This window comes from Bos taurus, chromosome 7 (genome assembly GCF_002263795.3).
Source record: "Bos taurus isolate L1 Dominette 01449 registration number 42190680 breed Hereford chromosome 7, ARS-UCD2.0, whole genome shotgun sequence".
NCBI classification, from domain to species: Eukaryota; Metazoa; Chordata; class Mammalia; order Artiodactyla; family Bovidae; genus Bos; species Bos taurus.
This window is the reverse complement of record NC_037334.1, coordinates 42,597,591-42,612,703: the sequence shown is the minus strand read 5'-3', so window position 1 is coordinate 42,612,703 and position 15,113 is coordinate 42,597,591. Positions and strand designations below refer to the sequence as shown.

General features: G+C 50.6%; 1 protein-coding gene across 2 annotated transcripts; it reads left to right on the top strand.

The window, feature by feature from the left end:
- Positions 1 to 557: 557 nt before the first annotated feature.
- On the top strand, positions 558 to 14,444 carry SH3BP5L (SH3 binding domain protein 5 like). Of its 2 annotated transcripts, none has more exons than XM_024994247.2 (7): positions 558 to 631; positions 1,084 to 1,692; positions 8,028 to 8,090; positions 8,260 to 8,388; positions 9,903 to 10,064; positions 11,860 to 12,033; positions 12,557 to 14,444. In XM_024994247.2, exons 2-7 carry the CDS (start codon positions 1,510 to 1,512, stop codon positions 13,001 to 13,003), a joined length of 1,158 nt encoding a protein of 385 aa, XP_024850015.1. In that variant the 5' UTR covers positions 558 to 631; positions 1,084 to 1,509; the 3' UTR covers positions 13,004 to 14,444. The 2 variants fall into 2 exon arrangements, with proteins under 2 accessions (XP_024850015.1, NP_001069270.1); NM_001075802.1 differs by having other exon boundaries at positions 594 to 641; positions 12,557 to 14,442.
- Positions 14,445 to 15,113: the final 669 nt, after the last annotated feature.

Genomic DNA, 15,113 nt, shown 5'->3' with positions numbered 1-15,113 from the left:
GCCGGCAAGAGAGGGAACCACTGACTTCACTTGAATAAGGGGAGTCATTTCTGAAAAAACAACCCCTCTCCCCCGGATCGCAATCCGCTGAAGCCGGACTCCCACAGACAAGTACCACAGCTGCCGGATGCCCACAAGCCCACTTCCGACTTCCTGGGAGAGGCCGGAAACGGTTTTGGGTGCAGCCAGAACCCGTCGCCGTAAAGCAAGATGGCAGCACTCTTTTTGAGGCAATTGTCTACTCTCCGTTTTATTTCCAACCTTTCCCTACTCACCAGGGTCTCTCGACTTTCATTATCCTCCGTAGTTTTTCTCGGCACAACCCTCCCATATTTAAGTTTCATTTATCAGTGGTAGAGGATGGGCTGGAAGCAATGTAAGGTGAGAGTCAGAGCTGTGAGACACCATTTTGTACGGAAACCGAAGGCCAGGCGGAGATGAGCGTTGAGGAATCCAGACGTGACCTGGTTAGCAGGAGAGCGTGAGAGGGAGGGGCGAAAGGGAAGAAGGGCAGTGTTTTACAGGATGATGTATTTCCGCTTCCTTTCGGCCTCGTTGTATTTGGTTGGACCAGCTTGTTGCGGGGAGGGCGGGGGAAGATTGTTTGCAGCGGAGATCCGCGCACGGGAAGGTAAACTGAGGTAAAGTCGAACAGAGGGCGGGCTTTGCGCCTGGCCGTGTAGGAGGCTTGCGGCCAGGGTCCTTGTGATTTAGGAAGAGCGGGGGTTGGAGATGCGAGGCTCGGGTTGTCCGCAGAATTGGAGAGAGAAGAGGAGGTGGGGTGGGGCTGGGGGTTAAAAGGTGATTTGCAAAGCCAGACTGGGGTGGAATGACGCGGGGCTGGGGAAGGGTTGGGGGAAACGATGGAGAGGATTAGGATGCGGAGGGAAGTCTGGAAGGCGCTGGTGGGGGAGGGGCTTAGGCCAGAGATGCTGGGACGCGGGAAAGAAGTTGAGGGGGTTGGTCGGAATGTGGAGGTGTGGGAGGAAGGTAGTAAAGTCCTTTGGAGGCTGAGGGGTGGAAAGAGGCTGGTAGCCGACGTTCTAATTCTGACCATGTACTTGGCCATTGTTTCCCCTGCAGCTCCTCAGAGACTCTTAGCCAGCAGCCTCTGCTCAGGCCCAGCCTTCTCTCTCCAGTTGCCACCACAGCCTGGAGGCGCCTGCCTCCGCCCTCCCGAATGGTGCTCCTCCTCGCAGGCCTCGGCCCAGGATCCAGGCCCCCTTTGCCCCCCGCCTCGGAGCTATTGCTCCGGGTCTCTCCTGGTGGACTCCCTGTGACGGTCAGGGAAGGACTTTTGCATATACAAAGCTATAGTTCTTGGGACCCCGCTGGCCGCTTGAATCTCGGCCTCTAACCGAGTCTGAGGTTCTTCCTGTGCCCTCGTTTTCCACCCTGAGAAGAGAATCCCTTCTTGCCACCCAGAGCCCAAGAAGCCCCAAGCTGGGGCCCTGGTCCCAGCATGTCAGTCCTCTTTTATGCTTAGGGCTGTGCCTTCTCCCTGCCAGTATGGCTGAACTCAGGCAGATTCCAGGGGGGCGGGAGACCCCACAGGGGGAGCTTCGGCCTGAGGTTGTAGAGGATGAAGTCCCTCGGAGCCCAGTTGCAGAGGAGCCTGGAGGAGGTGGAAGCAACAGCAGTGAAGCCAAATTGTCCCCAAGAGAAGAAGAAGAACTGGATCCTAGAATACAGGTGAGAAACATGTATAATATCATATATGAAACGAGTCGCCAGTCCAGGTTCGATGCACGATACTGGATGCTTGGGGCTGGTGCACTGGGACGACCCAGAGGGAGGGTATGGGGAGGGAGGAGGGAGGAGGGTTCAGGATGGGGAACACATGTATACCTGTGGCGGATTCATTTTGATATATGGCAAAACCAATACAATATTGTAAAGTTAAAAAAAAAAAAAAGAATACAGGTGAGAAGACTGAGTTGGGGGAGGATAGGGAAATTAGATTCTAGCTTTTCTGAAGAACTGTCAGATAAATGAGGAGTTAGACTTACTCTTTTCCCAGTGCACTGGGGCAGGAAAGGATTGTCAACAAATCATTGCAGTGTACTGTCACAAGTGCTAAAAGAGTTGTGTATGGTGGGAGTACAGAGAGAGGCTGGGCCTGAGTGCCTGGGATGTGTTGCTTCTGGCTTTACTGATAAATTGGGCAGCAGGTGTAGGACGCACACTTTAGGTCAGAAGAAAGTAGAACTGTTGTTTCTTTTCCAAATATGCCAAGGGGCTGTTGACTCAGAGATGCACCGTCAATGGGATGTGAAAGAAGATGGCTTTGAGATTGGAGGCAATTTTGAATCTTTTTTCCTCTCCTGCTTTCTTATCAGTGCCTCCCAGGGACATTCTTATTTGTGAAAGGTGAGACTTTTCATGTCCTATAAAGGTGGCACCAGGCTTAGACCTGTAAGGAAATCTGATGTATGCAGAGAGTTATATCAGGTACGGTCAATCCTTCATAACACAAATTTCTTGCTTTGAGGATGCTGGGTCAATCAAATGAGTGGAAGAGCTGATCTGTTGCCTTGGGGCATTTACTCGTTGGTAGAGGGGCAGAACTTTGTGAAGGAGGCAGTGGAGGAGGAGGAGGACAGGCAGCACACGTGGTAGATGCGTGACTGGCTGAGGCTGGATTGTGGTGTTTCTGGACAGTGGCAGGGAAGAGTTCCCTGGAGAAGCTGTTTAGGCAGGTGAGAGCCAGGGTGCTCTTGTATGTTTGGGGCCTGAGTCTGCTGTTTGGTATGGTAGCATCCCCCAGATTCTGATGTGGCAGTGATTCACACCTCTGCAGGTGAGCAAGAGCCTCCCAGCGCTCTCATTCCTGGGCTTCTCTGTCAACAGACCTTTATTAGGTTACTTTAGTGAGTCAGGAAGGTTTCAAAGCTAGTCCTAGCATCCTTCCTTCTTTCTCTTGGTGGAGTTTCCTGGGACATGTGTGGGGAAACTGTCTGTGCTGATAGTGTAGCAGTGGTGAGCCATTTGTTTACTGGCATGAGTCAGTAATTTATTTCTGCTCTGTTTCATGGGCATTGCATTGAAAAGAACTCAATTTCTCCTGCTAGTTCTATATAGATTTATTGTCCACCTAGGAAACAAGTCGTAGTGAAAAAAGCCTTGGGCTGAGATTCAAGCATCCTCTAGCCCTATGATTTGTGATTTTCATGTAAGTTACATAACCTTTTTGAGCCTCCTTTTCTTCATTTGTAAGATGAAAGCTTGGTCTAGCTTATTTGCACAGCTCTTTGCCGCTCTGCTCTGACCCTGTCCTGTGATTCTTTTCTTTCACAAACTCTCTTGCCTATCTTTGATGAAAGTTTGTAGGTCTTGCTTTGAGAAAGAGATCTCTGTTTGTCAGGGAGGAGGGCCTGTTGATATTCTTCATATTCCCCTTTACATCATTCCTTGCTCAACTGCAGAGGAGAATAAGTTGTGGTTTCTTTGCTCAGTCGCTTCTGCTCCTGTGTATTTTTCCATTGCCTACACAGGCAAAGGTGGTGGTGTTAAAGGGCAACTTTCATGCTGCACTGTCCAATAAAGTAGCCCCTAGCTGCATGTGGATACTTAAATTCAGTTAAGAATCAATAAAAAAAAAATTGCAGTTCCTCAGGTGTTGCTGGCAGGGCAGATGTAGAACATTTCCATCATCATCGACAGTTGTATTGGGTGAACTCTGTGAGGATCAGAGAATACTGAGCAAGAGTAAGATTCACTTTGCCTTGAGTGAGCTTGCAGTGTTAATGAAGCAAGAGGGACAGGAGGACCCTAGTCTCTGTTGCTAAACCAGGAGGCACGTTGTGGAATGTTGTAGGTTATGTAGGGAGGCAAGGTCTTATTGTAGAGGCCTCCCTCGCTGATGAGACTGGTCTAGTGCTCTGGCCTCAGCAGAGATGCAGCATCTTCTTGCTGTGTGGGAGAGGCAGCTTGATGTAAGGAGCGCCTTTCATAGTGAAGGCTGGTAGCCTTCAGATCTGGGTTTGGGCTCTTCTAGATGAGAAAGACATTGGGTATGCGTCTTTTGAGTTTCTTTGTAGTGTTGACAGTGTGCAAGATCATGTTATCCTGATCCTGTATTTTAGCACTTTAAATAGATTGGTGCGTTCAGTGGTTGTCTACCCACAAATCCATCAGTACCTACCAGGGAAGTTTAGAAACACTCGTTCCTGAGCTTTGGCCAGATGTGTATATTCCCCTCTTGTCTGGGGTGAGAAGTTATGACTGGTGGCCTGGGCGAATCCACGGATCCAAGGATAGCCCAAAGATGGAGACCCTATTCAGGTATTTTCTGGAATTCCCAGAAATGGTCCCTTAGGGCTAGGCTCTTTCTGGTGTGGGGAATGGGGATTCTTGGCAAACAGACAGCTTGTGCCTTCTTGTCTGGAAGTTGTCTAGAATCCTCTGGAAGTTGGAGGGAAACCAGGTGGTTGCCAGCTGTAGGCCTACCTGAAGTGTGCTGATCCCAGGGAAGTCCACTGGATGTCTCTCTGTGCCTTGACCTCAGCACAGTTTTTCTGAGGCATCCAGGCTGGGCCTTAGCTTTCTGAGAGGCAGGGTCCCAGTGGCAGGAACGAATAGAGGAGGGTAGTACTGGGATGGGCCTGGGTCTTCTCTCCTATGACCTTTCTCAGCCCTCTTTGTGATGGACACATTTCTTTTCTCAGGTAAGTAGATGCTTTCATTCACCTCTTCCTCCTCAGAGTGACTTTGCAATCTCTGGATTGTCTGAAATGTTTAGTTTAGCTTGCTCTGGAGGTCATTTTTACTTTATTTCCAAGCCTTTAGGTCCTGCATCACCCTAATCCTCCTGACTGACTGTGGATTTGGTTTTTTTTTTTTAAATCAAGAAATATCAATATTCGATTTAGGATATTTTATAAATTTCGGGTGTATAACACAGTTTATAAGATTATACTTCATTTTGAGCTTGAGTGTTTTAATGGCTTGCACAAGTTGGGGAAGAGCATCTGTCTCCTAACTGCCTTTGATTGAGTGGCCTGGTGTCCTGGGCATCAGCCTGGTGTGCTCCGGGAAGGTCACCCTCCCTGCGGGCTGCAGGCTCACTGATGGATGGTGAATGCTGACTCAGACTTCATCCTCCTCGAATTCGATTTCAGTCAGGGCCAGGAGTCCCTGGTGCAGCAGGCCAAATGGAATATGTTGCCAGTGACCCAAAGCAGAGCCCTGGGTGCTTGTTGGCTTCCTGCTGTGCTTTGCCCTGGGTCTGCCTCAGCCTGGCTACCCCCATCCCCTAACCCTTTGCCCTCCAGCCTGCTCTCTCCCCAGTCTTCTTGTCCTGTTAGAGCCTTGTGCCTTTGAGGAGCAGACCTCAGAGTCAATAGGAAGCCTTTTTAAATTGCTGGAGGTGCTTCGTGGGTACAAGTTTCGATATAGAAAGACATACATGCCTGCTTCTGTAGACCAAGAATCAAAGTCTTCTGTTTTCTTTTCAGTGACGACGACTTGCCATTCACTCCTCTGATGATCTTGTCAGGGTCTGGGAGTGCTTTGGGCTGTGGAACCAAATGGGATCCTGTCTTAGACCTTGGTTCGCTCAGAGGAACATTACAGGGTGCCTTTTATTAACCTCTTTCTCCTCTGCCCCCAAGTTATTATTATCTTACCAAGACTGTAGGTTTTCTTAGGTGGTGGTACTCCTGTCTTTGAGGCATCCATCTAAGGACATCATTAGTCCTAGGAATGTAATCAATAGTAGCAGGAAAGCCAGATCATAGGGTCAGGTCCTGGGTCCTAACTCCATCTCTGATTCCCTGCCCCATTGTTTCTTGTCTATCAAATGTGAATGGGTTGAGATAGAGAATATTCCAGTGGGAACTGCTGAAAGGACTGGTCACCTCCTCCCTTAGATTATCTGAAACTCCCTGTGGACCAAGTTCAGCCACAGAAAGCAGAGCCCAAAGAGGGCCTGGTTCCTCTCACCCAGACAGGAATTGTCTTTTCTGACAGTTTCTTTGTGGTGATCTCATTAGCCGAAGGGGACATCCCTGTCAGGAAGGCACTGTGAAACTCAAAGCTGTGTGCATGTAGGGTGGTGTTGGCACTGTCCCAGGCTTCCTCTGGGGTCCTCTGAGCCATGCCGGCGGCCTCTTTTCCACAGTGGCCAGTTGTTACCTTATGAGCACTGAGTTGTGTGACTAATCAGTGGATCTTGTGCACTTCTAGCTCTACCCAGACCAGTACAGGAGCTACATCCATCTATCCACGTAAGGTGTGCTCTAAGGTCAGATGCATGTGGATTTCAAAGCCATGGTTTAAAAAAAAAGTTACAATATTGGTAGTTATTATTTTATGTTGATAACAGGTTGAAATTGTGTTATTATTTTAGATATATTGAATTAAATGAAATGTACTGTTAAAATTTTATCTTGGTGGTTTTCTTTCTTTTACAAATGTGGCTTTTATAAAACTAAAAATTCTGGATAAGGCTCATATTATATTTCTGTCAGATATCTCTGTTCTGAAAAGTTGAGAGACAACAAGTTTGTGGTCCTCTCTGAGGCAGAGTCTACATTGTTGTGAGTATGCGTATTTTCGTATCATTGTTCCTGGTTTTGTTGTATGTTTCCTCCTTTGTGTTCTATCTTATACTGTAATTAGAGCACATAACTTGATTTCTTGCATTCTTACTTGCTGACTCAAATCTTTCAGAGCTTGAGGTGAGGTACAGAAATAAAAGGACTAAAGGGAGATCACACAATGGGCTTTTGAAAGGGCCAAATGAAGTATGCAGGAGCAGTGATGGCGGCGTTCCTCACTTCCAGGTGCAGGTGGAGTGTAGGGCATGGCCATGGGCGCAGGCAGACAGCAGGCTGGCCACTGCTGGCCTGCCCAGGGCCTGGAGGAGGAAGCTGTAGCTGAGCACCAGGCATCTCTCTAGGCACTGCTCCTCCTCGGGAGTGTCATTGGCTCCCTGGGCCCCAGGAACTTGACCAAGGGGAGGGGAGGATACTCAAGGCCAGCACCCTCCCTGCCACTGAAATGCACGGGTGGTTTTTGCTTCTTTTGCCAGTGCTTGGGGCCAGTGAGGAGTTCAGGCCAGTGTGTCTGGTGAACTTCTTCCTGAGGCTCTCCCTCCTTGCCATAGGATCTACTATGTGGGGACCTGGGGTCCTGTCACCACCGCCCAAGCAGTTAGAGGTCTCTTGAACCATGTATTCTTCCCGTGACCTTAATTGTTCACGATGTCCTAATGATTTTTGCATCCCAGATTTCCCAGGGATCTGCCGTCTCCTTTCCCACCTGGAGTACTACAGACAGCCTCCACTTTTGTCTCTCTGGCCCCTCCAGGCTTTCCCTACATTGCCCAAGTCTGCCTTCCTAAACCACTGGGGGCATCAAGCTCTGAGGGGTTGCCCCTGCCATTGGGAGAAGTCCGAGTATCCTGTCCCTGTGCCCCAGCCTCTCTGGCTTCTCCTGACAACCTGCCTGCCCTGGTCACCTGCTCTCCTGTTGATTCCCAGCCCTTACCATGCCCTCCTCTCCTGTGGCTCCTCACATGACCAAGGGCCTGTTGCTTACTCTTGGACTGTGAGCTGCTGCTGCTTTGTGCTCTAAATTCTAGGTTTCATGGTACTGAGTGTATAAGTGTGTAGTAAAAATGTGCTGGGTGAGTAGGGCCCAGGGGTTTCTCCTTGCCTGGGACAGAGACCATTAGCTCTGAGGAGACTCCTGGCTGGAGTATGAGGAGGAGGTGGTGGTGCAGTCTGATGGCCGCAGACTTGTTGCCATTGTGTTGTGTGTGTAGGAGTTTTCCATACTGAACCTCAATTCTCTTGTCCTTAAAATGGGGATTTACTGCATGATATAGAGATGGAATTGTGAGGATTACAAGAGGCAGTATGTTATTAGATCTCTGACAAGAAGGCATTTGACAATGACCTGTTCCATTTCTTCCCTTCCCTACTTAGCTGGGCTTTCCCTCTGTACCCATGTTCCTGCCCTGCCTGGTTCATCTGTGGCTGCTTTCCTCTGCTGCTCTAACTTTCTGCCTCTCTCTGTGGCAGGAGGAGCTGGAGCATCTGAACCAGGCCAGTGAGGAAATCAACCAAGTGGAGCTGCAGCTGGATGTGAGTGATGCTCCTGTTCCTCACACTCTTGGGCTGGTTCCAGAGGTGCTTTCATCATTTTCTGTCCTCTTTCAGTACAGTGGCAGGGGAAGGGGCATGTATGAAAAACGAGAGGGGTTAGGACCCAGGCACACGCCTCCCTCTGCCCGTGTCTCTATCCTTTTGCCAGGAGGCCAGGACCACCTACCGGAGGATCCTGCAGGAGTCAGCAAGGAAGCTCAACACGCAGGGCTCCCACTTAGGGAGCTGCATCGAGAAGGCCCGGCCCTACTATGAAGCTCGGCGGCTGGCTAAGGAGGTGCGGCCAGCTGACCCACATTCTGGGGTGGGGGCTGCATGCAGAGCCTGGCCCTGAAGTCTCCTGTCTCTGTATGGGGTGTGAGACAGAGCACCTTCTAGTTATCTTTTCTTCTTGTATCCCCTTTGGTTCATGCTCTCTTTGCTTGCTTCTCCACTCATTTACCCCATTTCCTTCTTTTTAAATTTTTCTTTATATAAATAATATGGGGTCACTATTGGAAGGCTATAAGTATACCTTGTAACTATAAAACAAGATAAGAGAACCAGAATCTCCCCAGATCCAACCACATGCATGTTTTGTGATTTTTGTACCTGAAAGTTGTTTTAGTCAATGTGGTAAGGTGACAGACACAGAGACAACTGCCTTAAAAAAGTTTATTACTTAGTTAGTTCCTAAGAGAATAGAGCCTGTCAGATTATTCAGGACTACATGGGGAAGCACCTGAATGGGTGAGGAGGCAGAAAATGTGAGGGGAAAGCTTATCTCAGAGCTTTTATTGTAGAGCCTTTATTGTTGTTTTCACGGGAAGGAGTGGGTAAGACAGTGTAAGCAGCTTTGAGCAAATTTAGGATTGGCCAGTTTGAATAACAGAGGCAGGCTCTGGACTATGGGGAAGGTCTCTAGTTTTCTGGTACCTAGCCTTTCAGTGATTTAGAGCAGGGGAAATACTGGCTTAAGAGAGTTAGATAAAGGAGGTGATGGGCTTCAGATTGGTGGATTTGCATATAAAAAGTGTGCTCACAGAGTAGTTCACTGTCTCTCGAAGTTAGGCAGCCCTAGGAGGGCCAGCAAGGCCTCCAAGATATCAAAACACCATGAAACATAGAAAATAAAAATGCAATTAATACAGCACAGATAATCTCATAAAAAAAAAAAAAAAACTATATATCCTACCAAAATGGGATCATACATGTACTGTTTTTATCTCTTTATTTTTTGAGGACATGATTCCATGCCAAGAATTACCCATCCATGCCATTGCTTTTAGGAACTTAAGATTTTCTTATGTTAGATGTACTATTATTTGTTTAACCAGTTTCCTGTAACTGAAAACTTAGGTTTGTTTCTAGTATTTTGTTTGGTAACTATGGTTATGATGAATATCTCCAAGCAGTTGTCTGGTTATTTCATTCAGCTTATCTGCTGGACTGGAGCTGATGGTCTCAACCATCAACTAACCACCTTCCAACTAAAAGATGTGGATTTTTCTTTGTTCTTCCTAGGGCAAAAGACCAGCAGCTTTGGAGAGTGCTGGATTTTATATGCTTTGCCCTCCACTGGCAGTATCCTTCTATTTCTACATATATTTCTTCTCTTACTTACCCTTGGAACATATTCTTTGTAGAATTTTGCTTCCTCAGCACTTATCCTTAGTGCAGTTTGGGAGGTGAAGCCAGCATTACAGTGGGCCTTTTTCCTTCTCTTGTCCTTGCCCAGGGAGGGTCTCCATGGGCAGCCAGGGGTCTTTTGCAGTTCAGTCTCCTGATGGTCTTCCCCACGCCCCCTCCCAGGCCCAGCAGGAGACACAGAAGGCAGCACTGCGATATGAGCGGGCTGTGAGCATGCACAATGCTGCCCGGGAGATGGTGTTTGTGGCTGAGCAGGGCGTCATGGCTGACAAGAACCGGCTGGACCCCACATGGCAGGAGATGCTCAACCACGCCACCTGCAAGGTGAGCCAGGCAGTGCCGCTGGTCCCTTCTGCCAGTTCTGGTACTTCGTTTGCTTTCCCTGAATCCTGTCACCTTCCTCACTCCTTTCTGTCTCTCTCCTGCTCCTGCCTTCCCTCAGTTTTGATTCTGTTTTAGGAAAAGTCTGGTCCTAGCTCTCTGCTCTGTTTGGCCTCCTGTGTGTCCCATATATACTTCCTTTTGACTTAGAAGGTCCTTCTTGGCTCTTCTTGAATCTTTGCCTCCAGATGTGGGAGTGACTCAAGTTCATTCCTGAATGTTCTGGATTCAACTCTCCTTTGTTATGTTTAGCTGTGACCCTTTGTTTCTATTTTCTGAATGTTCTTCCTTTCTTGCTTTTAAGCTCTGCTAGCGTACCTTGGTTTTCAAAGTATAATTTGTGTATTATTTCCAGTCTTTCCTATGGGGATTCCCTTGTGGCTCAGGTGGTAAAGAATCCACCCGCAATGTGGGAGACCTGGGTTCTATATCTGGGTTGGGAAGATCCTCTGGAAAAGGGAAGGGCTACTCACTCCAGTATTCTGGCCTGGAGTCGGATGTGACTGAGAGACTTTCGCTTTGCTTCTGTGGCGGTTGGGGAGTGGGAGGATCCCTGGCATCAGCTCTAGTCTCCCACCTTCACCTTGTAAAGAACAAGTGTTTTAGTCCATTGGCTTTACTACAAAATAACAGACTGGGTGGCTTAAACGTCAAAAGTTTATATTCTGGAGGCTAGGACATCTCAAGATCAAGGCACAGGCAGATTTGGTGTTTGCTGAGGGCCTGCTTCTTGCTTCCCATATGGCCAGCTGTCTTCACTATTTTATTACATGGCTGAAGGACCTGGGGAGCTCTCTGAAGCCTGTTTTATAAGGCAGATAATTTCATTCGTGAGGGCTCTCCGCTCTTGAGCTAATCACTTCTTAGAGGGCCCACATTAAGGTTAGGGTTTCAACACAAGAATTTTTTTTGTGGGGCCCGGGCGGGGGGTGGGGGTGGGCTTCTCTGATGGTTAAGACTTCACCTTCTAGTGCAGAAGGTGTGGGTTTGATCCCTGGTGGGGGACCTAAGATCCCACATGGCTGGTAGCCAAAAAAAACCGAAAGATAAAACAATGTAACAAATTCAATAAAGACTTTAAATATGGTCCACATTGAAAAAAAAAACCTAAAAAAAAAAGTTTGAGGGGACACATTCATTTATTCTGTAGGAGTAAGTGTCAGCTCCTGGGGAGTGGTCATTTCTCAAGCTTTTTTGTGTGCTCCTTAGTCCAGGCCTATGGGTCACATGAGAGCAGGAGTTCCACTTCTCTGGAACTCACACAGCACTGGGGGAGGGGTTGCTGAAGCTGTGTGTGTGAGGTCGACTCCTTGGTCTTGGTGGATGCGGTGGCTGGAGCCCTTGCCTGTTATCTGCTTGGACATGGAAACCTGGAGAACCCAGTGCAGAGCTGTGGCTCTCCCAGTGAGGTTCCTCCCTCCCCCCAACCCCCAAGGGTGAGCTCTGAGGACCACGATGTGGCAGATGTGTCACAGATGGATGGACATTTCCTGCACGCTCGTGAGTGGGCTAAGGACCTCAGCACTTCCTGGCAGCAACACAGCTGAGAGGTGGCGGGTGGTGCAGGTAACAACAGGCAGGCGCGAGGACCCACAGTTCTCTTGTGCCTTGGGAGCTCAGTGCCCTCTCCGGGCTCTGTAGACAGTTTACCATTTGGAGTGACAGACTGGGCAGGCTATAGGGGCAGGAGTGTGGGTCCGTGTTCAGTGGTGTGTGTGCTCCGCCCCACCTGGCCCAGGTGAACGAGGCAGAGGAAGAGCGGCTTCGTGGTGAGCGGGAGCACCAGCGCGTGACACGGCTGTGCCAGCAGGCTGAGGCTCGGGTTCAGGCCCTGCAGAAGACCCTCCGCCGCGCCATTGGCAAGAGCCGGCCCTACTTTGAGCTTAAGGCCCAGTTCAGCCAGATCCTGGAGGTAGCTGAGTGTGGGGGGAGGGGCGGAGGATGGGAGGGGGCAGGCATAGAAAGGGAGGGCCGGTAGAGGGGACACTAGTCTGTTTCTCTGGGCTATCCACCAGGCTGGTGTCGAGGGGCAGGTATGCTCAGAATGACTCCACAGGAATGGGAGGTGGGGGTGGGGAATGGATGCTGACAGAGAAGGGACGTAAGGGAGAAGTGAGAATTGGGGGAAACCAGAGAGAAAGGGGAGAGGAATTGGCCAGATAGGGAACGGGAGCAGTGGGTGGGAAAGAAGACCTGGGAGAAAGACCCTGGAATGCCAGGTAGGACCAGGGCAGGTTGCTGGGGAAGGAGGATCCCAGGAAGAAGAGTGGAGAGGGGCTGGGTAGCGTTGGTTCCGCACTGCAGATTAGTGGTTGGGGATGAGCAGAGCCAAGATTGGAGAAGGAACATCTCAGTGGGTCTGAGAGGACTTGGTAGCTCCAGGGGCCTCAGACAGTTGCCCAAAGGGTCACCTGACTCTGACCCTCCCTCTGCAGGAGCACAAGGCCAAGGTGACAGAGCTGGAGCAGCAGGTGGCCCAGGCCAAGACCCGTTACTCAGTCGCCCTGCGCAACCTGGAGCAGATCAGCGAGCAGATTCATGCGCGGCGCCGGGGCCAGCCTGCTCATACCCCGGGCCAGAGGCGCTCCTCTCCAGTAGGGGCGGAGGCTGGGCCTGATGGTGGCGAGGATGCGGACAGCGGGATCATCGAGGGGGCGGAGGGTGGAGGGCTGGAGGAAGGCGTCAGCTTGGGGCCTGGCGCTGCCCCGGACACCGACACGCTGAGCCTGCTGAGCCTGCGCACTGTGGCTTCGGACCTGCAGAAGTGTGATTCCGTGGAGCACCTGCGGGGTCTCTCGGACCACACCAGTCTCGATGGCCAGGAGCTAGGTCCCCGGAGTGGGGGTCGTGGAGGTCGCCACCAGCGCAGTATCAGCCTGTAGCCCGGTACTCAGGGTGGCTGATGCATTCATACCACCACTGGCCCAAGGAGGGCCCTGCAGGTTCCTAGCTCCCTCTCCTCGGGTCCTTGCTTCCCTCAGAGAGGTCAGGTTGGCTGTGTCTTGAGTCTGTTGTATATGTCCTGGCTTTCTCACCTTGCCCTGCCCCCCACAGGTGGCAGCTCTCTTTGCCTTACCCTTTCAGAAGGCTTGTCTTTGGCTCTGACATCTCCTTTCCCCGTGTTGGTCCTTCACAGTCTGTCTGTCTGCTGCCCTCATTCTGACTTCTGTCTGGTTTTTCCCCTCAGGGAAATTTGTCTGGGCAGCACAGGGAAGCCATCAGAGAAGATGGGCACTGGATCTGGGTCCCAGCATCTTGGTTCCCCCAGCTTGAGTGAATGGATGGGTCCCCCTCCCACCTACTCATCTCCCAGGTGGTTCCTGGGATGTTGCGGAACCCTCCAGCAGCCCAGCAGCCCATCCTCTGTCCCAGCCTGCTCATGGGTAACACGTAAGAAGTGCTGCGGGACTGTGTGCCTCTGGAAGACACCACCCATCCCTTTAATGCTCCCTCCTCATGACCGAAGCCACCTGTGCCTCAAAGCAGGACTTGAGGGATACTGGTGTCAGGGAAGGTGAAGGCCAATCCCACTGTCAACCAACACTACCAACTCTAAACAGGCTCCCGTGTGCATTGTGTTTCCCAGCTGGGCTGTGTCCAACATTGCCAAGGTGCTAGTGGGTCAGTGTTAGGGGGTGGAGATGTAGTGAGGTTCTGATGGCTGAAGCTCTTCCCATTTCTGCTGTGGAGTTAGGTCTGTTTACTTTTTCTGGGTAGAGGATGCTGAACCAAATCTTGGCATTCTTCTATCGGGTGGAGTTAGGGAATTTGGTGCTCAATTGCTCTCCCTCACTCTTCCCGAAACCAAACCATACCTAGTCCAGAATCCCTTGGGGTATGCTCAGGTTTGGCTGGAGAGCCTCTGCTGATACAGGGCAGGGTTGGCCTGCAGTGAGGGAACCCACCCTCCATAGGGAGCAGTTTCAGGTGTCTGATGGCACTCCCATGCTGTGTGGGGGAAAGGCAGGGAAGCTACACTGGATCTGGGTGCCTTGGGGAACCGATCCTCCTGTCCCACCCCAGGAGGGCTGAGAGCTGGACTCTGGACAGGAGAATTTGTGCCTAGGCCTGTGTGCTGCTGCCATCAACTAGGAGGGCAGGGGTGGGGTGGGGCAGGGCCTTCAAATAGAGGTTGTGTCTCTGTCCCAGGGTTAAAACAGGATGGTCATGATGAGAACTGCCAGGTTTGAGGTGGCCATGGGTGGAGGGAAAATGGAGGAGGACGTGGGCGTGCGTGCGTGCGTGCATGCATGTGCCTGTGTGTATGGGGGGAAAGGATCTGCCCCTGATTTTATTTAAATAAAATAGTTTATGTAACAGTAATGTTTATTGTCCCTTTCAGGGGAGGGAAGAGGAGAAAGGGGTGAAGATGAAGAGAAGGGAGGAGCAGGGTGAAGCGAGGTGCATTTTGATGGAGTAGTCAGGGAAGATCTCTTGGGATGTGAAGGATGAGGTGGATCAAACTTCCAGCCATGAGAGGAGGGAAGGTTTATGGCCACAGGGCTGGGGTGAATGCACACCAGGTCAGTGGTGTCTGGCAACACTCTCCCCCACCCCCCACAACCACCAATCTGCTAGCCGGGAAGGGCTCTCTGCAGGGTGGTGTGGGTGTGTCAGCCACTGATGGTGTAGATGAGATGATGGTGCCAATCCTGAACATGAGCATAAAGGGGAGGGACAAGTAGGGTTGTGGCATTAAGCAAATATACAGGATGCCCCACTCCAGTACTATTGGCCGGAACATCCCACGGACGGAGGAGCCTGGTAGGCTGCAGTCCATGGGGTCGCTAAGAGTCGGACATGACTGAGCGACTTCACTTTCACTTTTCACTTTCATGCATTGGAGAAGGAAATGGCAACCCACTCCAGTGTTCTTGCCTGGAGAATCCCAGGGACGGGGGAGCCTGGTGGGCTGCCGTCTATGGGGTCGCATAGAGTCGGACACGACTGAAACTACTTAGCAGTAGTGGCACAGGATGCCCAGTTAAACTT

Bases quoted from the DNA above. Each gene is read 5' to 3' on its own strand.
- SH3BP5L (XM_024994247.2), top strand. From the start codon at position 1,510: ATGGCTGAACTCAGGCAGATTCCAGGGGGGCGGGAGACCCCACAGGGG. The intron at 8,091-8,259 runs GTGAGTGATGCT...TCCTTTTGCCAG, and splicing joins AAGTGGAGCTGCAGCTGGAT to GAGGCCAGGACCACCTACCG. The intron at 10,065-11,859 runs GTGAGCCAGGCA...CACCTGGCCCAG, and splicing joins TCAACCACGCCACCTGCAAG to GTGAACGAGGCAGAGGAAGA.